Below are 22,771 nucleotides of genomic sequence, written 5' to 3' on the forward strand. Positions count from 1 at the left end.
TCTAAGCTATAAATTAGCTCTGTATACTGAAGCCACTCTTCCTCTAAAGGGACTTTTTGTAGCAAAAAGCAAAAGTAGTGGCATATGTTGCAGCAGATTTTTTGATTACAGGTTTCTGGCAATCCTAGATTAAAAGCTCTTTTCTTATAATGCAATACTTGTGTTGTCTGGTGTTTACTTTAAAGCAGCCAGTAGCATCTTAAAGAAACATTATCTTGGTGGTGGTGGTGCGGGGGGAAGGCTCAGTAGCCCAGTTAATTGTACAGCCTGCAGTCTTTTGTATATGAATCAGTGTTGCATTTTAAATACTGTAATTGCACAAACATAGGAACATCTGACTAGTGAAGCAACCTTATTTCTATACCAAAACAAGTTACTGAGGCCAAAGACTGATAAATTAGGACACCAAACAAACAGATATTACTGCAGACCATTAAGACTTAATATTCACAACTCTGCTTTGTGCACAGGTATAATTCACCTCCTTGTTCATCCAGCATGGTGATGGTCTTGATTCCTGCATCCTGGGACTGTAAAAGGAAAATATTTGCAGAAATAATAGTTTTCAGTATACAGCACACAGTCAAAAGCTCTACTGCTGGCTAGAGTAACATCTGCTCTGGAATAATGGAAGCTTGCACACCAGAGTAAAACCAAATTTTACATAGGATCTGATAGTGTAAAAAAGGTTACTACACATAGTGACAGTACTACAGCTCTGGTTGAAATGGTACTTCTATTAATATCCTTTTTAGAAGCTTATAGTGTTGTAAAAGTCTTTTTAGACTAACAATTTTGTTTAGTCTCAGTGAAGAAGAAATTAAAAAAGAGTGGATAACTCAAAAGGGATTCTTACCAAAACAGGGAAAGGTATTTCAAGGGATTGTTGTACTCAGATATTCAAAATCCGATCAAACTTGGCATGGGTAAATTGATGAGAAATGTGGCTGTGTCTTGTTCGGAAAAAAATGGATTTAGCCCAATGCCCAACCTCACCCCGAGTAACTGCTCAGTGTGTAAGGCCTTAACATATGGAGGCTACAGAGGATAGGGAAAGTGGTGACTTCCTCCTGAAGGAAGCTTGAGCCCAGTCTCTGGACCCTACATCAGATCAGCCACTTGTCCTTTCAAGGAACAAAGTAGCCTACCTTCAATTTTAGACCAGTCAAGTCAAGAACAGCGCTGGCAGTGGGAAAAATCAATCCCAAAGCTTTGTCCTTGGCTGAAGTGCTCAAGTTTTCAAATAGGCACAGAGGCCACATCAGTACAGAGACCCCTGTGTCCAACTAGTGAGCCTACGAGGGCAGAACTTTCTGCTTTAAGGCAGTTTTTTATCTAAGGATCCCCTAAAGTGTGGGATTTTAAAGGAGCTTAGAACTGGTTTCTTTAGTACTTGAGAAGTTCCATATATGTCACTACCAGAGATTCCAGTATCCAAGAGCTGTGTTAAATTAGAATTAGCTGATGCCGGTACCCATTAGTGCCAGGATCTTACTCAGTTCCTAAGAAAGTATGTGCTACAGCACAAGGTAGTTAAGTGCAGCCTCCAGCAAATCCTCATTCTGAGGATGCATCTTTGCCATCTTCAGCTGTCCTTAACTCTAAGGGCAAGTAAAAACGCAAGCCTTCAGTGTTATTAGGTCTTGGCATATTTTTCAAAAAAGAGAAAGAAAAACATTACTATAAATACAGGAAGAATGCACATGAGATGCCTCTCATCCTTTGCCAAGGATGCCTCTCAGTTTGCTGGGATGCGGATTGGCATTACAACTTCTGGCTCATTGACAGCAGTCAATGAAGATGAGATGTTCCAAGGTAGGTCAGACCTCCCCTTTGGGCATGGAAAGCAAAAAAGACTTCTCACACAAAAAGACCCCTAAACACACACAACCTAACCCCCAACTCCTCAGTTACTGTGGTTGGTTGCTGGTTACCAAGCTGTCATGGCTGGATACAAGTTTCATCTTTGGGAACTAATGTTCAGTTTCCTTGTGGCTTCAGATGGAATTATTATGGATTGTCAGGCATTCGAGAGATTGTTGAACTATGATATGTTATCCAATTCCACTCTGTGTTGCTTCTAGGTTGTCTTGCATCCGAAAAGTTACTTTACCTTTTAATACTGATCACAGGACACCAGTTATTTCTTATCTCTCAGACAGACAACATGGAAGTACAACCTGGAAAGGCATCTCCACAACTGTTGGTCTCAGAAGTAGAAGAATTTCTCTTTGGATAACCACTAATTTGTCTCCCTATTCTGTGCCCCTATAATTTTTTTTTTTTTTTTTTTAAAAACCTTAATCACCCTTAATTCCCAAGGTACACTTGTCTGCCATCTCACCTTATCTTCTGCCAGTACACAGCTCTAGTGTTTCCAGTTATTACAGCATCAAAATTGTCTGAAACTTTCTCAATTATTACCAAGTTATAACTGAAAGATCAAAGAAAAAGATTTCCTTCCCCGCCCCCCCAGTTTCTTTACTTTGTCAAATGTACAAAGTATGGTCAGTTTAAGTGTCTCCCTGTATAGTCCATTTACTCTGAGCTTGTTTGACACCACTTTTCACCATGTTGGTACATTTTCAAAGACATAATAAGCTCTCTCTTACCTCAACAGCCATCCCAAGAATCCTCCTTGTGCTTTCCAAAGACTAGAAAAAGAGAAGATTTAACACTGATTCTCTTACACTATGTGCTTCACTAAGACTTTCAAGAATTAAGAGTTCAATACAATAAAACAGCTAGTGAACAAAGCTTTAATAACCTAGAAATAAGTGATAAGCAACTATCAGAGCCTATACATCAGAGCTACAATGATCTAGGATTCTTTTCCATTAGCCACCAAGTCTTTATTCATATATCTCAGTACACACTAAGATCAACAAAATAAAATTGATACTCCTCAGACACTAGAAAAAACTGCATGCTGTGGTATCTCAGGGAAAGTTACTATAGCTAGGCCAAGATTATAAAAAAAAATAAGAGCTTAAACTTCAAGATCCTAAACTTTTGCTTAAGCACCTGGCTGATTTTAAGTGTGTCTGCAACCCACAGATTTAATTTGCCTCAGTGGAAACGGTTAGGTGCTCAGCACTTTTAAAATCAGATAGGTGCCAGTTTAGGAGTGAAACTTCAAGCTATTTAAAAAAACCCCCCCCAAAAAAAAAAAACCCAAAAAAAATTTGGCCCCAGGAGCTACAAGTTGAAATCCAGGTGAAGCTATACAAGTTTGGAATATTCAGCTTTGCCCTTGTAGTCTTCTTCCTAGGCTGCTCCTACCTTCCTGAACTGTGCTATTTTCCACAAGATTACACTGTATTAGGATAACCAGCATCATCCTGGATCAGCCTTGGAAAAAAAAAAGTTTACCTCATCAGTGATTTGGTGGGCCCTCAGTTGAATTTCTTCAGCTGACAGTTCAGCCATGATGAGATGTTGCTTTAAAAGGAGCTGATCAAAGGGAAGTAAAGTCTAGTCTCCTGTTTAAAAAAACAAAAAAACACACCTTGTATGAAAAAGTTCTGGAGATGACGTGGATTAGTCTTTATAGGCTGCTACAAAGGACACTTTTCAACTGAAAAGATTATCGGAAGGCAACACAGAGCTCAAAGAGTATAAAAGCATCCCTACTTCCTTCTATATAATACAATGCTTGTATAGGACTAGGGGTTATTTAACAAGGTTATTCACCTGTGTGTGTTATAAACCTGTAGGTATGGGGGGAAGGGGGGAACCCTCATGAAACTCATAAATAAAAAAACATTTTTAATGTTGGTTTTTCTTTCTGCTACTGTTAAATCCCTGTCCTAGAAAGGATTTTTTACATTTCATGGGAAATTCTAGCTACTGGTCATTTCCTGAGTTCTTCCTAGACCAGCAAGTCTTAAAAGTAAAAACCTCAAACAGAAATCAGACTGATGATTTTGGATTCAGGGAAAATGCTATCCATTGTACCCAGTAGTCTGAAAGTACAAATTGCACATACTACATGCTGAAAAGTGATATGTAATTTACTTGAAAGTAATGTTTAATTATGTAGCACCCAAGTGTGCTGGGTAGGCTGGGAAAAAGCTCTGCTGGTAGACAAGTGATCAGACAAGACATCAACTTCGGCTGACAAGAGAACATGGCAATATTGTGCTGTGAATGCAGAAAGATGTATTCAAACAATCCTCTTTTCTGTTTGACATGTGCCAGGGTTTCCTTAGTTTTAGTGCTCTTATTTTTAGTGACTCATATGGTCTTCTATTAAAAGGAAGAACTGAACTACGCAAGTTAAAAATGCCAGTCATACTAGCAGTCTGGGACCAAGTCAGAACTTAGTACATGTACTAATTTATTACAAATTCATATTAAAATAATTTAAGAATCCAAAGTTATGAACAATAGCTATCTGGTTTCAAAACCAGATCCAATAGTTTTACAGAACAGCAGTCTGTCTGTCTAGTCCTCCACTAATGCTGCCTGCTGTTTCATGCACATTGCAATTATTAATGTTTCATTTCTTAGCTCTCCTTCAAATCAGCAGAGTAAGTTAATGGGGCCAGAAAACATCTATTCAAGCCATTCATTCATTTTCCTGCACAGTTGTGGGGAGGCTTAATTACATTCACTGTGTAAAACCCATATTCTACCACTGCAGAGTCAACAAGAACAGGATTTCCATCTGTGCAATGTATGCTCAAGATAGTTAAAAGCTTTGCTGATCGCAATTCAATGATATTTAAGGCCTGGTCTACACTGCAAAGTTAGGTTGACTGAAGCCGCCTTACGTTGACCACATAATATATGCACCACCACTGCCCGGTCTGTTCCGCCAGTCTAACTCGCCAAACACCTTGACTTAATAAAACCACCTCCACGAGAGGCGTAGTGCTAAAATCTAAGTGGATGGATCGAATGAGCGGCAGTGTAGGCAGAGCTTTGTGTAAATCAACATCATTGGCCTCCGGGAGGTGCCCCGCAATGCTCCGCTGTGACCGTTCTGGAAATCGTTTTCAACTCTGTTGCACTGTGGCCAATATAGAGGAAACATCCCCTCCACTGGTCAAGCCCCAGGAAATTCTGAATTCCCATTTCCTGTTTGGTCAGTGTGGAGAGCTCGCCAGCACAACTGATCATGGCGACTTCATGCCCCAAATGTGCTCCAGCCTGAAGTAGACCTGAAGTGTGGGATTTTATTGGTCTGTAGGGAGAAGAGTCTGTTCAGGTTCAGCTCCGATCCAGCAGAAGAAACAGATATCTACGAAAAGAGATCACAGGGCATGTTGGAGAAGGGTCACAGAGACATGCAGCAGTGCCATGTTAAAACCAGAGAGCTGAGCAATGTGCTTAAAAAAAAAAAAAAAAAAAAAAAAAAAAAAAAAAAAAAAAAAAAAAAGATGAACAGTTGTTCTGGCTCATGACCAAAGACATACCACTTCTATGAGGAGCTGCATGCAATTTTCAACAGTGACCTCACCACTGCCCCCAGCTGCAGCGTTGATACCTTGGGGGAATCTGAGTCCTGGATCAATGATTATGAGACTGTGGACAAGGAGGAGTATAACGGGTGGGCAGGCGAATGGGGTATCCATTCTCCCCAAAAGCCAGGAGCTATTTTTAACCCCAGAGCAGCCCAGCCAGACGCAGGACAGCATCTTAACTGACTGAGATGCTGGAGAAGGCATATCTGGTGATTATGTAATAGAAATCACAGTACCAGGGTTTCATCTTCGGTTAAGTTCAGGCTAATACGAAAAAATGAGGAGGAAGCCCATCCCCACACCTAGCTGGTGCTTCAGTTATGCAGAGGGTTGTCCCTGGAAAATACTGTTTATGTGAACAGAGATGGCCAGAGAATCCTCCATGGAGATCTCCAGGAAACTTTGATGGAGGTACTCTGCAATCCTTTGTGGAAGATTTCTTGGGAGGACAGCCTTATTTCTACCCACCATGATAGGACACTCCCACACCACTCTTCTGAAATGTGCTGGCATCATCATGGAACAAAGCATAGCAGCATAAGGACCAGGCCTGTACCCAGACACTTGCATCAACTGCTCCCTTTCTACCTGTGTTACCTCAGGCAGGGTGGATTTAAAGAAAAAGAAAAAGAAAAGAAAAAAAAAAAAAAAAAGGATTTTATTTAAATCATTTTAATTAAATCAATAAAATACTAATTTCTCATTTAAAAAGTTACAATTAAATCTCATCACAAACATGCTAAACCTACACTTAGTCTCATAAAAATGAATTAATGGCTCTAGTCTGTCCAGCCTAACTACCAGCTCTTGCTTCTTGAAAGTTCTGGGCTTTCAGTTTGTTTCTCAGCAGACTAAAGTCACACATGCAAAGACAGACACAGGCTGGATAGGATTGTTATTCTGTGCTTATGTGGTGGTGGAACTACTCAAGCAAGGCAGAGGAGTTAGTTAAGACACGGTCTTAAGACAGAGACAAAGGATAGAGGCAGAGTAGAAAGGAAGAGTGGACTGGACTGGAAAAAAAAAAAAAAAAGGGGGAAGACATTCAGAACACACACACAGCTTCCTCTATTCCCCCACACTTTTGCCACAGAAAAAGTAGGAAATTGCTCGGTCCATTTATGCCACAAGTTCCCCTTTTCACATTAACAACAAACACTTCATTGATATGGTTGAGTCCTTACAACCAGGCTACATTCCACCTGGTAGAACAGACATTGGTGGAAGGTTGCTAGATACAGTGTATGAGAAGGAATTTGAATAATGTGCAAGAAATACTGAGGGGAAATTTGGCAGTTTAAGTCTTGATGGGTGGAGCAATCTACGCAATGATTAAGTAATATGTGCCTGTGTGACAACAGAAGATGGGGTTGCAGATCTTTCAGAAACAATAGATACATCAGGAAATGCCCACAGAATATTTAAAAGTAGTGGTAGTGAAAGCTGTAATAAACTGAACAAAAATTCAACTGTCAGGTGCGCAGTTTTGTCACAGACAAATGCTGTAAATGTGGCAAAGATGAGAAGATACTTAGAAGAAGAAATGGAAGGATGCTCCTTAACAACATATGGCTGCAGTGCCAATTTAATATATCTTTTAGTCAAAGACTTAAGTACGTCTTCTCCAGGAATAAAAGAAAATGTTGAGGTTGCAAAATACTTCCGTAACAACTGTTTTGCTTCAGCTTCATTGAAGAGAGCAGGAGGATCCAAACTAATTCTCCCTCAATATGTTCAATGGAATTCTGCGGTTGATTGTTTTGAACAATTTATTAAGAACTGGTCTAGTCTCATAGAACTGAAGAAAACCGTGATAAAATAGATGGAAGTATCTCATCCAAAGTATCTAACATTGGATTAAAGAGGAATGTAGAGGATATGCTCAGTATACTGAAGCCTATATCAATAGCCTTAAACAAACTTCAAGAAATTGTTTCTGCATTGCTGATGTTGTCGAAATTCAGAAGGCACTTCAACAGACATTGAAGAAATACCTCACCAGAAAGTTAAACTGCAGGCAATAAAGCAGCGAATGGATCAAGCAATAACTCCACCTCATTTCCTTGCAAACATTCTCAACCCCAAATATAAAGATGCCCATGCCATTACAGCAGCAGCATTTTCAGAAGTTAGGCATCTCAAAATCACTCCTCAGTTATGCCAATGATAATACATTTCAGGGCTGGAGTGGAACCATTTAAACCGTACATGTTTACAGATGAGGTTTTGAACAAAAGTCACTCCCCTGAATTGGTGGAAATCATGAGCCAGACACCCTGAAACAGTTCCTTCAGTTGCAAAGCCTACTTTTCACAGCAGTAGCTTCCTTTGCAGGCACACAGAGGGAATATTTTCATGGTTCGGTATTATTCACTCAAAGCTAAGAAATCAACTGGGAGTTGAAAAAGCAGGAAAAAACCTCATATTTCTGTTTCAGTCTACGAATAAAAATGACAATGAGAGTGGGGAAGATGAGAGCTAGTTGTAGAAGTTTTAAGGACAGCATACGTTCAGTGTTGTGATGACTTGTCTGTTCGAGTTAATAACATTTGAAAATTAAAAAAAAGTTTAAAAAGACAGCCATCAGCTGGCAACTAAGGAGACTGCTGCAACTGCAAATGTGAAACATGTAACATTTAAGATTAATTTTAATAAAATATAAATGCTATTGTGTGTGTGAGAGATTTAGTTCTTACCATTCCTAATGGACTGCTGCTGCATCTGCAGCTTGACACAGGTATGAGTATTATGTACTATTTCCTAAATTAATAAAAATCAAGTTCTTAAAAATTACACAAAGTATACCCTCCTAGATGTTGTAAAATGCTGTTCTGAGTTGTAAATTAACATGTTTTAGCGATCAGATTTGCACCATTGTTTAAGAAATGCGAACTAGTATCAGTGGGAAACTTGATTTAAAGCAATGGTTTTCTCTTGGTGATTTAAATTGCCTTGTTTTAAAATCAATCCACCCTACCCTCAGAAGACTAATATCACATAGGGTCACCAAGGGGAGATGGTGCAAGTTTACAATACTCGTGCTCATAATGAAAAAAAAAAAAAAAAAAAAAAAAAAGTGTGAGAGATTCCCCATCTGGGACGGTTTTTTGAGTCCCTCAACCGCATATTCTGACATGAGACTGTCCTGGATGTTAGGGATCTGGGAATGGGTGGTCCAGGGTCTTCTCCTGGGAGATTTCCCCCCTTAGGGCTGCCTCCTTCAAAAAAAAAAATGTTGGGAGGCTAAATGATGTTCCCTGGTCATGTTGCTGGGGGAAGAGGCCTTGTCCATAACACATTCTGTGCTCCAGCGATTTCCCAAAACTGGAGACACAAGCCCCTTATTACTCACCATGGCTGGCAAGTCAAACCGACCTGTGACACAGCTAAGAATTGTGATTCAGTGCTACCGTTCACTTGAGAATAGTAAGAAGTTATTTCTACATTGCAACTTTGTTTTTCCAGCCAGCATATGAACTAACAATGGGTGCCTTGAGCTTTGTGAGCCTTACAGTGGAAAGCGTGGCTTTTAGTGCACCCTCCAATCCTGTGGAGAGATTGGCAGATTAGAGTGCGGAAAAAGAAACCTCAGGATGACATGTTCCACAAAATGACGAACACCTACAGGGGAGCTGACAAAATTTCATTGGCTATAAAACTGGTCATGGACAGCAGGAGAGCAGTCCAGGAGCATGAGCAAACCACGGAGGATGAGATGCTGTTATAATGAGGGATCAGACATGTTCAGACGTCTGGTTGAGCTTTAGGAACAGTAGTGACAAGATAGACTCCCTCTGCAGCCCTTGAACAATTGCCAGCAATCAGCGCTCTCTTCTCAAGGTCCAGCACCAAGAATTCCAGGAGGAGGGTGGGCAGGGTACAGTATATGCTCCACACAACACCGGGGGAAAGAATAGGAAGAGAATATGGCTTTTTTTTTTTTTTTTTTTTAAACTTTTAATGTGCAGGCTTTTGCGTTTGCTCAGACAGGCACTGTTTAATCCCCTCCCAGCTCCATGACAATGGTTGCTGATAGTTATTTTCCTTTCCCTCCACTGTTACAGATATGCAATAAAAGTGAACTTTTGTAATTAAGTACTCTATTTATTACAAGCATGGGGATGGCTAGTGTGGGAGGGGAGATGCAAGGACACTGCTGCAAGGGGGGGATGGAATAGGAAGGCACAGCACAGATAAGTGATGCACATTACTGTTGTGCATTACAAAACGGGTTTTCAATGCCTCCAATGCAGAGCTCCTCCTTGGGCTCTCAGCATTACACTGCCATCTGGCTGCTCAAAGTTTGCAGCCAGCCTATCTGCCTCCACAACCCAACCCAACGGAAAAAAAAAAAACAAAAAAAACTTCTCTCCCCTCTGTGCCAGGCAGATATAAACCATGGGGATATTGGTTTTTACTGAGGTCTAACTTAATGAGAAAATTGCACCAGTGAGTCTTTAAATGTCCAAAGGCACATTTCATCACCATTCTGCACTTGCTCAGCCTATTATTGAACTGCTCCTTATTGCTGTCCAGGTATCCTGTATACGGCTTCATGAGCCATAGGAGCAAGGGGTAGGCTATGTCTCCCAAGATCACTATTGGCATTTCAACATCAACAGTTATTTTCTGGTCTGGAAAGGAAGTCCCTGCTTGCATCTTTCTGAACAGACCTGAGTTCCTAAAGATGTGCGCATCATGCACCTTTCCAGACCACCCCACATTGATGTTAGTTAAGCGTCCCCTGTGATCCACCAGTGCTTGCAACACCATGGAAAAGTATTCCTTTTGGTTTGTGTACTCTGTGGCAAGGTGGTCTGGTGCTAAGATAGGGATGTGTGCGCCATCTATTGCCCCACCAGAGTTAGGGAACCCCATCATAGCAAAACCATCCACTATGTCCTTCATATTTCCCAAACTCACTACCCTTCTAAGCAGAAGTCTATTAATGGCTCTATACACTTGAATCACAGTTGCTCCCACTGTGGATTTACCAACTTCTAATTGAATCTCAACTGACTGGTAGCTATCCGGCATTACTAGCTTCCACAGAGCAATGGTCCCTCGCTTCTCCACTATCATAGCAGGGCTCAAGTGAATATTCCTGTGCTTCAGAGCTGAGGAAAGTTCTGTGCAAAGTTCCAGGAAAGTGGCCTTATGCATTTGAAAGTTCTGCAACCACTGCTCATTATCCTGTACCTCCATAACGATGCAATCCCGCCAGTCACTGCTTGTTTCCCAGGACCAGAAATGATGCTCCACTGAGTTCAGCTGCTGCGCGACAGCCAGTAGTAATTGTGAATTGTTTTGTTCTATGGCTTGTAGCAGGGTGGCTTGAGTAACATCGCAATTTTCCACGCTGTGACTCCTCTCTTGACCTTAGAAATGCTGCAGGATAAGTTGTGAGGTGTTTGTGATGCTCACAATGATAGTGCAGAGCTGAGTGGGCTCCATGCTTCTCCAGCAATGGTATATGTGCAGCAGAGCCAAGTTCTCCCCAAAAAAAAAAAAAAAGTCTTCGGGTTTTTTGTCGTTGACATCAAGAGGTGGAAGAGGAGGACACTACATCATGGGAGGCTGAAGACCTTCCCAAAAGCCCCTGCGGCTAGTTGCCCTGTGGGATAGATACTCACAGTGCACTTCTCTGCTTATTCATACAAGTGCGGCTGGTGAGGACACCCCCCCCCCTCACCCCATGTAGTGAGCGTGGTGTGATCACGCCTGACTGACTTTCATTAGTTTGGTGGGTGAATGTCGACTGAAATTAAATAGACCATTTTGCAGTGTAGACATACCTTAAGTGTAACTTTAGAGGCAGCCACTGACATAGGTAATCTTGTCTCCTCACTGTTAAACAGTCTAGCAGATTGTACCATGTCATAATGTCACTCTATCACTATGACATTGTATGGCATCAAAGACTCAGACTTTAAGGTCAGAAGGGACCAATATGATCATCTAGTACAGTGTTTCTCAACCTTTTAAGTAGCAAGTACCCCCCAACTTCTAAAAATTTTAATAAGTATCCCAACACTCAATTTTCCATGGGATTTTATATTTACAGACTAATGTGAACCATGTGTTGGAAGAAGGGCTGAGTATATAAGGCCGTGATATGACAAATGTCAAATCTAGTGTGGGTAAGGTTACCACCTTTACACCAGGAGTGCACAACTCAAGTATATACTTGGGCTAGAGGTGATGTTGGCTAAAGCTAGGCAGCTTTGAGCAGCATGCCAATGCTGGGGAATATAAAGCGCCATGCCAAATATTTTACCATAGATTTGAGAGGAGGAAGGGGTGTGAGAGACAGGGAAGGAGGACGAGAGAGACAGACAGGAAAAGAGGGTAACTGGTGAAATCTGGGGTTGTCATAGGTTGTCAATTTCACTGCTCAGCTAGAGCAGTGAAATTGAGAAATTTTCTGGGCACTGGGCTTTGAGCCAGGGAGGGGGGCTACCACCTGGCTGGTGGGTGATTGCCACTCAATCTGCGCTGGGGCAGAGGAGGCTTCTGCAATGGCTGGGACCCAGGGATGTGGGCAGGCGGCTGCTGCCCGTCTTCAAGCTGGGGCGCAGGAGCCTGCCACCCAGTTGTGAGCCCCGTTCGCAAGATGCAGGAGACGGTCACCAGGCTCCCACCTGGGAGCTGGGACCCGATGTGAAGCGGGGGGCTGCTGCCCACCTTCCCCAGAAGCTGGGGGATGCCACCTGCCTCCCCACCCTTTCACAGTTCCCAGCTGGAAGCGGGCAGCTGCAGCCAGGCTTCCTCGGACTGTGGCGGCTGCTGCATACCTCCTTCACTCAGGTTTTCCCTGGGTACCCACTGCCTGTGTCTCGCATATCCCCAGGGTACGTGTACCACAGGTTGAGAAACTATGATCTAGTATGACCTCCTGCACAACACAGGCCACAGAACCTCACCAATCCACTCCTGTAATAGACCCCTAACCTAAGACTGAAGTCTTCAAAATCATGGTTTAAAGACAAGGTACAGAGAATTCACAAGCAAGTGACCCATGCTCTGGAAGGTGATGAAAAACCCCAGGGTCTCTGCCAATCTGCCCTGGGGGAAAATTCCTTCCCAATCCCAAATATGGTCATCAGCTAAATCCTGAGCATGTGCGCAAAACTCTTCAGTCAGACCACCCAAGCTAGAATTCTCTGTAGTAACTCAGAATCCACCCCATCTAATGTCCCATCACAAGTCATTGGCATTTTTACCACTATTAGTCAAAGATCAGTTAATTGTCAAATTAGGCTGTCCCATCATACACTCTCTCCACAAGTTTATCAAGCTCAGTTTTGAAGCCAACTAGGTTTTTTTTTTGCCCCAACTGCTCTCCTCAGAAAGCTATTTCAGAACTTTACTCCTTTGATGGTTAGAAACGTAAATCTAAACTTCCTGATGGCTAGTTTATATCCATTTGTTCTTGTGTCCATATTGGTGCTGAACTTAAATAATTTCTCTCCCTCCCTGGCATTTATCCCTCTGATGTATTTATACAGAGCAATCACATCTCCCTTCAGCCTTCTTTTGGTTAGGCAAAGCTCTGAGAGGAGACTCAAAGAAGGCAAGTTTTCCATTCTACGGATCATCCTAGTAGCCCTTCTCTGCACCTAGTCCAGTTTGAATTCATTTTTCTAAAGCATTGAAACTATATGAATAATGATGTTTTGGCCTTGTGAATCCAGCATCTAGATCTGATTTTTCTGTAGGTTAACCACAATACTCAGAAATTTTCAAGTCTGACATTTCTAGAATCAGTTTCGACAAAAGAGCCAGGATTGTCTATGAGCTCCAGCATAGCACTTTCTTGCAAGTAGTAAGAGAGGCTCTCCTTGAAAAGAGATTTCAGTCAGAATGGTGACTGGGAGCAATAAGGAACACAACTACTGTATTCTATTCACATAGTTGCAACCTTTTCATTTTGAGAACTGCACCTTAACATCTGAAGAATAAATATGCTTATGAAGTGAATTATATTCTATGTGGTCTGTGTTTCATGTGAAAGTACTGGAGAAGGAGGAAAACCTCACAAATGAAAACTCATCTCCATTTCCCCCCATTTTATTGTGAATGGGAGAGAAGGGAGGAAAAAACTATAACACTATTACAATGTCCATCAGAGAAGATTAAGTAATTGCAATTCCTGAGTTCTGATGCACAAACTACAAAGCTCAGGAAACCTAAAGTGACACCAGCACTCGTTTACACCACCTAAACCTTTGAGGCAGACAGACACATTCCATCTTTCAGTAATGGAGTCTTTCCACTTTGAAAACCAACATCCAAATTCACAGATATTACAACAAATGAGACTTGAGAGGCTGAATAGTTTTAAAAGTTACCTATCCAATCATTAAAAGTGTCAAGGGATACTAATACTCATGACAAAACCAAGACAGATTTGGAGTTTCCAGGCCATATTTTAACAATTTTAGCAAGTATGGATGTTGGGTTCAGTAGCTCAAGAACTAGTCTTAAAAGGAAGTTATTACCTTAACTACGAAGAAAATTAATAATAATGCAGAGGCCATCAAGTAAGTTTAACTGTTGATCTAGCTCCTGATTAAACCCAGAAGATCAGCTACCACCCTCTTGAGAGGTCCTGCTTGAATAAAATGACCTTTGTCAAACTAACAAATTTCAAGGACGTTATGGGCATTTATCAGTCCCATGAGAAAGGAGCGAACATTTAAAAACATATGAGTATTGTAATTAGTAACTGCTTCTTCTTGCAATTTGACGCTGGATCATTGATTGTTAGAAGATCGCATTTCCTGGAGTCAACTGAAAACTCAACTCCCTTACAATTACAGTATTTGTTAGAAACTAACCATTAGAAGATTTCCTGAAATAGTTGTCTGCACAGCACCCGATTGGCTTTTCTATTAGTTTAATCCAAAATGTGCACCACTCACATGACCACTCTGGTAGTTGAATTTCCAATGGCATGAGTTGACTATTTAAACACTGCATTTTATACTTTTGCACACAAATTCTATCGACCTCCTGAGAAAGGAGCGAACATTTAAAAACATATGAGTATTGTAATTAGTAACTGCTTCTTCTTGCAATTTGAGCTATCAAAGGTTTAGTAAAACCCTGTTCCAGCTCTGAATTTGGACCGCTTTTCAAGACTGTTGATTTGAATTTATGTAATGGCATAAAAAAAATGGAAGAGACAAGCTGTAGAATATTTTTCTGCTTGAGATATTAGTCAAAGGAAAAGGTTATTTGTCCAACAAGATTATCCTTTTGTATTTCAAGTTAATATTAATTCTATTTGATTACATTTTCATCCTGCTTCTATAAATATTGATTTTAATTTTGGTAACAGCAGAGAGCTTCAGTCTGGATTGCTCTTACTGTAAGGTAATGGTCAATATTAATTACTGAGAGTATCTTCCCAGATTTCTGCTTGTGTACTAACTAGAGAATATTGCTCATTGTAGTATACAGTTTGCATGAATTAAATTTCCTTTCTGAAGAACATTAATTGCCAAATGCTAAGATGGATCTTAAGGTTTTCATAAACAAAGCTTTCCAAATGCTCGTGTGCCCCCCCCACCACAGAGCCATCAGCATCTAAATCCAATGAACCACCTCTAGCTGGAGAAAGTCAGTGTTTTTGATCAATCCAAGGCACTCCCATCCATAAGAACCTGATCATAATGTCAAAGCACTTCTACCTCCAGCCCAAGGAGAGGTCTTCTATATATGACAGATCAGAAAGCAAGAGGCTAAGGAAAAGGAGGGAAGGGAAGGAAGAGTGGGCACAATAACCTTAGCACTTCAATAGTGCAACTAAATGACTCTTTAAGGATATACACAATATAAAAGGTTGAGTAAATTAAAAGTCAATCTACAGAATGATAAAAATAAATAAGGCTTGAGTTGAGGTTGCTTTTCATGCTTGTGCGTCTAGGTATTGCAGTGCATGAGAGACAATACAATGCCATTTGGAGATCAAAAAGCAATTCATTTTATGGATTTAAAAATGTGGCAACCCCCCAATCAGAACTTCATTGAAGGTTCTAGCCAGACTTCTAACCATTTCTCTGTTCATAACAACTAAGAAACTGGTTTCAGTTTACATGAGTACGAGATAGTCAAAGTATCAATACCAGAAAAAGCCAAAGAAGAGTATTCAGTACTAGACAATGGTTTGAAAGTATCAGCCTTCTAGCATATGTTTGTTATATTCATTTCCTTTCTCAGCCAGAACAATTGAGAAATGACTTTGTTTACAGCTTTCTCAGCTCTGAGAAAGTACCAAGTTCCTCAATATTAACCTACCGTATCTACATGCAGAGTTTATACAGTACAAAAAATGTATGTATGTGCACTGGTTGCAGGGAAGGGGAATGGTAACAATTATTCCACAGTAAGAACAAAATTTTAAACTGAGCATAAATCTGAAACCAAGGACACACAATTTGAAGTCATCTGCAGAAGATACTCTCTCCCCTCTGCATAGAAGACATCCATGATCTGTGGAGTAATAGTATAAATTATACTAAAGCTGGGCAAAAAAATTTCTAGACATCGCAAGTTTACTAAAAATGGATTTTTCAATGCACTACAACTATTCACAAATTTGAGTCAAATTCTGTTAACAAGTATGGCAAAAAAAATTGAAAAAATTAAAATGTTCTATTTCAACCATTGTGAAACAGTGTTTCAGCATTTCACTTTGAAATGCTGTTTCATTTAGAAATTTAGATAAATTTCCAAACAAGAAAAAGCTGAACACTTGAAAAATTACCCCGTCCCCGCCCCCAAAAAACCCCTAAGCAAATGAAAAAAAAATTCAATTAAATGAAACATTTTTGTTTTACCCAAAAATCAGAGGTGGAAAGTATTTTCCTTTTTGGTGAGAAAAAGGAAATTTTAGTTCAAACCGCATCCATATTTTTCCAGGGGAATTTTTGGTTCACTCCCTGAACGGAAAAATCAAATATTTCACTCAGCTCTTACACTCTCACCAGCCAAGTTGCTTCCAGGATTCCTCAGAATCTGAGATGTTATGTTGAGCGTCATCTCATTTAACTATCCAGTGAAGAGATTTCAAAGGGATAGCAAAATTGTTTTAGCAGAAGAAAAAGTAATCCCAATTTTTTCACATTACAACTAATGGACTTTTTTTTTTTTTTTTTTTTTTTTTAAAAAACAAGTCTTCTACAGTGCACAGACATTGATATTCCACTTAAAGTATAAGAAAGTCACTAGGTAACAGAGGCTCATTTTCACTTCCGTTTTCATCCCCACAACTCCAGGTATGACTTTTACCCTAACAGAGAATCCCTAATTGCATGTACTAATTTATGAGAGAAAGTGATACTGCTGGCTGCAAGTCCTTTCCAGTCAATGCTCAATGAAACAAACCAAATTATGGATCTTTACACCTTTGTTTTTCTAAGGCTCAAAGGGATTTTCTTCTTTCTTCTTGAAGCCCACCTAACCATGTGCTAGTTCCTAAATATTACCATAATCGCAAACTAGAATAGGAGTACACAAATGTTATGTTAGTTCCTTAGACAGTCTTATAATGATGTACATTTTAAGGCAAGTTTCACAAGAAGCTAGTCAGTGAATTCAACCAGGCTGCTGTTTGTGTTCTACCACACAGACCAACAGATGCTTAAGAGCACATGGGCCTAGAGGAGGCCAGGGGTTCTCAAACTTTTTTTTGCTGGGACCCCCTTTAAAAATATATCAGGCTATGACAACCCTCCCATGCCATGCCACCCTTATTGGCATTCGTGGGGGCTTATAATTTGCAACCTCCCCCCATAATAGCCTCACCACCCCGAGGGGTCATGACCCTCCAATTTGAGAGCCCCTGGAGTAGGCTGTAGCATAGTCTCCTTTATTGGCCTCTCTGGCATACTTTTGGGCACAGGCTTGGTCTGTTATCCTTTTACAGAAAGGGATCTTGTGACCCAGTTGCCTCAGACACTTAGGACCAGTGCTAACCCGCCAGACTCCCCAGCAGTCTAAGCACACCCTTTCCCAGAGTTCCAGCCTTGTGGGTGCCCTGAGTTTACAGGTCACATCTTCCAGGACACATGACATGAAAGCAAACAGACATACAGGTTATGCCAGTTTACTTTATATGTTTGGTTAGCCATGCAGCTAACTGATTTTGCAATGCTGATGCCTAATATTCATTTATTTTCTGAACCTCTTACCTTACAGTTCCTACACATAATGTAATCATTGCAAAAAAGGAAGGCGAAACAAACTACATAGATGCTTTGTTACCCAGTGTCTCACCGTCAACCCAAACCACTGTTTCTCAGAACTCTTTGTACAAATTCATAAAAGGTTGTTACAAGAAGGAGGGAGAAAAATTGTTCTCATTAACTCTGAGGATAGGACAAGAAGCAATGGGCTTAAATTGCAGCAAGGGCAGTTTAGGTTGGACATTAGAAAAAAATTCTTAACTCTCAGGGTAGTTAAGCACTGGAATAAATTGCTTAGGGAGGTTGTGAAATCTGTCATAGATTAAGAGCAGGTTAGACAAACCTGTCAGGGATGGTTTAGATAATGCTTGGTCTTGCCTTGAGTGCAGGGGACTGGACTAGAAAACCTCTCAAGGTCTCTTTCAGTCCTATGATTCTATGACTTTGAAAATGGGAATGAATAACCCTTATGAAACCAGACAAGTTTCCCAAAATCCGTAAATGCATCAAATGTATACATCTAAGCACAAAGTAAGAGCTCCCTAGAAATTCATTTAAATCCATCATAAAAGATAAGTTGAAAGCCTTTTTACTTACAGGATAAAGAGATCCATTGAGTCTGGTACTGGTAACAGTTGAAGAAATCACCAAGGATACCTCTACACGGCACACTCCTTATGGCATCATGTAGAGTACATATTCCTGTGCTGGGGGCATGCAGTGTAAGTAGTACAGACAGTGAGGCACTGCGTAGGCCAGTGGTTCTCAACCCACAGCTGAAGGGCTGTTAGCAGCCTTGTCAGCTCATGTGACATCCTCAGGGACATACAGAGAGAGAGATATTATAGTGCACATGCAGCCCACACAAAGAGCTTAATATGCAGTCCACAATTGTAAATAGGTTGAGAACCACTGGCTTAGGTGAATAAGATATGCCTGAATCCAGTAGATATGTACCCTACATGGCTTTCTAAACACCCAGGCAGTGCCTTTCTGCCTACACCACTGCAGTGTAGTGCCCCGCTGCTGGAGCCTTTCCTCAGCACAGGGAAGCTGCTGCCTCCCCCATGCGAGAGCCTTTCATGCAACTTGCTTTTTGACTGCTGTGTGTAACTACATATACCCTATTTGTTACCACCAGTGATGTGCAGCATACATGTAGATGCAGGACACTGCTTTAAGTATTAGCAATGGCATCAACTGAGGGAGAAAAGTTAGGCTTTGCTATCAACTTTATTGCTACCCTGCAAAGAGAAGGACTCCCTTTGACAGGGTCAGTGCCAAGTTGATGGGAGACACTACCACACTGCCTGCTGATCATAATGGCTACACCCTTCCCCAGCCCACAGTTTGCAGATGCCAGGGAAAGACATTCTATTTACAGTAAGAAGATTCATAATTTGATCACAAGCTTTATCAGCAGTTGTCTTTGGCCTCGTACCAGTTTCATACTTGGGAAATGCTGGTGAATTTTTACCAGCAAAATGACATGAGCATCTGAGGAAGTGGGCTGAAGCCCACGAAAGCTTATGCCTGCTGAAATTAAATTTGTTAGTCTTTAAAGTGCTACAGAACTCTCATTTTTGCTATATAGTACCATATTTCCACACAAGTGTTCAGAGGCCACATGGCTGTTAGCCAAAGCAAAAGGAGCCAGGAGGATCTTAAGGTCTGAGGTAGATAAAACAGAACTCAGGTAAGTCACAACTTCTAGGCCTCAGACAACCCAGTTTCAACACCTGGGTAAAAGCAAAATCTCAATGAAAGCTAGATTCTGCATCTGACCCAAACTTTTTATTAGACAGTTTGCTTTAGAAAGTGGACACCTGAGCAGTGATGTTGGAGGGGCGGGGTGTCTTTCACAACCCTTTTCAAAAATAAAATGCAACATTTCACTTTCCAAACAAAAGTATATTGCTTTGAGTAAAGACAAGCTTATGAATTTTAGAAAGGCACCCACACTCTGAAAAAATATTCATGTTTGCAATGTTTTGAACTGGAATACCTCTTTATATAGGCTTCATTCAGCACCAATACACCCCTAGTTCCAGGCATGCTGATTTTTCAGATCTTCTGGGGCCTTGTGCAGAAGCTTCATGTGCTTTTTTCCACATCTAGCCCCTAGTTTTGAAAAAAATGTTGAAGGAACAGAACAAAGCAGATTTCTGCTGAAGGTTTTAAATCCCAAATCTAGATGGTAGTCCCTAGGAGTCTTTGCCTTGAAAAAGTACAAGAGAAATTAGAGGCACTATAAAGCCCCAATCCCATAAACAGACATAATAGCATAGTTCCCCCAATGCAAAGCATCACTGACTTCAAAAGACTGCATTGGCACTTCTATTTACATGATCAAGAGCTAGAAGTATTTTAAATGTCTAGAGGAACATTAGTTTCCACTCGGTTTGGCCAGTTAAGCTAGAGTAGTCTGTTTCACTGTTTTTATGTACTAGCACAGCACTGTCCTGTCCCTGTTTGCCAAACTGAATGGGTATATTAAAATGTCAATGAAATTAACCAAGTTACGAGAACATGTGAGCATTAGATAAGTAATAAAACCTTGATCTGACACCAAAAATTACTTTAAAGAACCCTTTTAATTTCTGAAAGTTCCTGTGGCTCACAGCCAAAACCACCCTAACATCTATGGTAAGAAACATACCCAACACCTGTAAGATGCAGTTTCAACATAAGGGGCTTACAGCTTGCATTCCAAGCCCTGGGATAGACTCAGGCTTTAAGGTCAGAAGGGATGATCATGATCATCTAGTCTGACCTTCCACACATTGCAGGTCCCAGAACCACCCACTCCTGTAATAGACCCCTAGACTCTGCGTGAGCTACTCAACTCCTCAAATCACGATTTAAGACTTCAAGTTACAGAGAATCCTCCATTCATGCTAGTTTAAACCTGCAAGTGACCTGTGCCTCATGCTGCACAGGAAGGTGAAAAACCCCAGGATCTCTGCCAATCTGATCTGGGGGAAAATTCCTTCCCGACCCTAAATATTGCAATCAAGTAGACTGAGCATGTGGGCAAGATCCACCAGCCAGACACCTGGTAAAGAATTCTCTGTAGTAACTCAGAGCCCTCACTATATGGTGTCCCATCACAAGCCACTGGAGATATTTGCTGCTAGTAGTCACAGAACAGCTACATGCCATTGTAGGCAGTCTCATCATACCATCCCCTCCATAAACTTATCAAGCTCAGTCTTGAAGTCAGTTAGGTTTTTTGCCCCCATTGCTCCCTCTGGAAGGCTATTCCAGAATTTCCACTCATCTGTTGATTAGAAACCACCTAATTTCAAGACCAAATTTGTTGATTTCCAGTTTATATCCATTTGTTCTTGTGCCCACATTGGCACTTAAATAACTCCTCTCCCTCCCTGGTATTTATCCCTCTGATGTATATCTAGAGAGCAATCATATTTCCCCCCCAGCCTTCTTTTGGTTAAGCTAATCAAGCCATGCTCTTTGAGTCCCCTCTCAAGGTAGGTTTTCCATGCCTCAGATCATCCTAGGAGCCCTTCTCTGCACCTTTTTTTGCATAAATAAAATGTATTTCTACCCAAAAGACCTATTTATTTCACTTGAACCATAAAAAAATATTTCAGCTGTCCTCACTGAAAAATAGCCATAGATACTTGAACACAGCAGTCTAAATGAGACAAAAGGAAGTTACTCTTTAAATATTGACTAAAAAACCAAAAACCCACTTTCACAGGGCAAACAGTAATGTATCATCACCACCAGCCATGGTAAATTCTAGGACAAAAAAATGTACATTGAGACTGAATTCTAGTATCAAGAGATCCAAAAAACAGCACAGTCTAAACAGGGAACAGAATAGAAAATAATGTTCATCAATTTCAGCAACAGTTCTCCTTTCTAACAAACATTATCTTGTAGACATCTCCCTGTCAAGCTCTTGTCTTAAGCCTTCCCTGAAGCAACCGATGTTTGCTGAGATAACTGATTGAGGATTACTTTAAGGCAAGAGATGAGAAATTCAGCTGACTGCAATAAATATGGTATTTTACTTACTTCTGATGTTTATGCTGTCCCCCATGTGTAGAGCTTTACATTAATAGGAAGTCTTCCCTCATTGCCTGTAACTTCCACAACTCTAATTTCTCCAGGTCACTGCCATTTGGTCCCATCCTCCTGTGTATTTCCTACCACTTGAATTTTGGCATCTACCTGTAAATTTTATCAGTTAAATTTACATCAAGGATACATCTGACAATGATCACTTGAACCTCTAATGTAACCAGCTCTGATCACCTACAAGTGTTTTGCAGACCACAGCTTGAAATCCGCTACAACAGGGAGTTTGTACAGTCCTCCTGAATTATTATAGATTCATTGTGAGGGGTTTTTTTAAGTTACATAATTAAAGATTCCTCTAAGAAATATGTTGCTAAGGATGTGTATTCAAACAAGATCTAAATTGGCTCTGTTCAGTGCTAAATGTAGTAAGCACATCTTAAAATGCCTCTGTCACACTGGCTGGATTGGGGGAGGGAGGGACGGAGGGGAGGGTCATTTATGATATTATTTAACATCAGTGTGTCAAAACCATAATAATTCATATGATATATGCTGTGTCAGGTACTGTTAGAAAGGCTATAATGTGCTAGGTAAGATGATATTTATGTTCATGTGTTATATATCTAATGGAAGTTATGGATATGTTTGATATCTGTATCTGGGCGACTCTCCAGACAGGATGGCTGCAGCACTAGCCTGCTTAATGGCCCATTAAGGAAAACTCTCAGGTACAATGGCCCAGGGTGAGACGCCAGGGATATACCTGAGTAAGTTCTGGTGACTCTTCATGTGATGCTGGACTCCATCTTGTTCCTGTAAAATTCCACAAGCAGCATGGCAAAGACCAAAGGACATAAGGCAGCTGCCCGAGATCCATTTTGTCTTTCAATCTCTGTCCTCAGTCTTCACCTACCTCTGGACCAACTCATCTACAACTGAACTGAACCTGTGAAACAAAAGGACTGAGACCCATCCAGGTACTGGATGTATACCAGAGGGACTATACAAGCCTGCAAACTCCACAATTCTACTAGAAACCTGATATATATGGACTTTCAAATC

General features: G+C 40.8%; 1 protein-coding gene across 1 annotated transcript in view; it reads right to left on the reverse strand.

Moving 5' to 3' along the window:
* The window catches only part of SNAP23 (synaptosome associated protein 23), a 41,544-nt gene that overhangs the window by 11,783 nt on the left and 6,990 nt on the right, over positions 1-22,771 (reverse strand). Inside the window, exons 2-4 of the mRNA XM_067557912.1 lie at positions 3,373-3,482; positions 2,613-2,654; positions 482-530 (exon numbers count right to left, since the gene is read on the reverse strand). Of these exons, the coding sequence (XP_067414013.1) occupies positions 482-530; positions 2,613-2,654; positions 3,373-3,429 (148 nt within the window). The 5' untranslated portion in view covers positions 3,430-3,482. The remainder of the gene's footprint in view (positions 1-481; positions 531-2,612; positions 2,655-3,372; positions 3,483-22,771) is intronic.

Source organism: Emydura macquarii, unplaced genomic scaffold (assembly GCF_026122565.2).
Source record: "Emydura macquarii macquarii isolate MOO-44397 ecotype Brisbane River unplaced genomic scaffold, CSIRO-AGI_Emac_v2 contig_1876, whole genome shotgun sequence".
NCBI lineage: Eukaryota > Metazoa > Chordata > Testudines > Chelidae > Emydura > Emydura macquarii.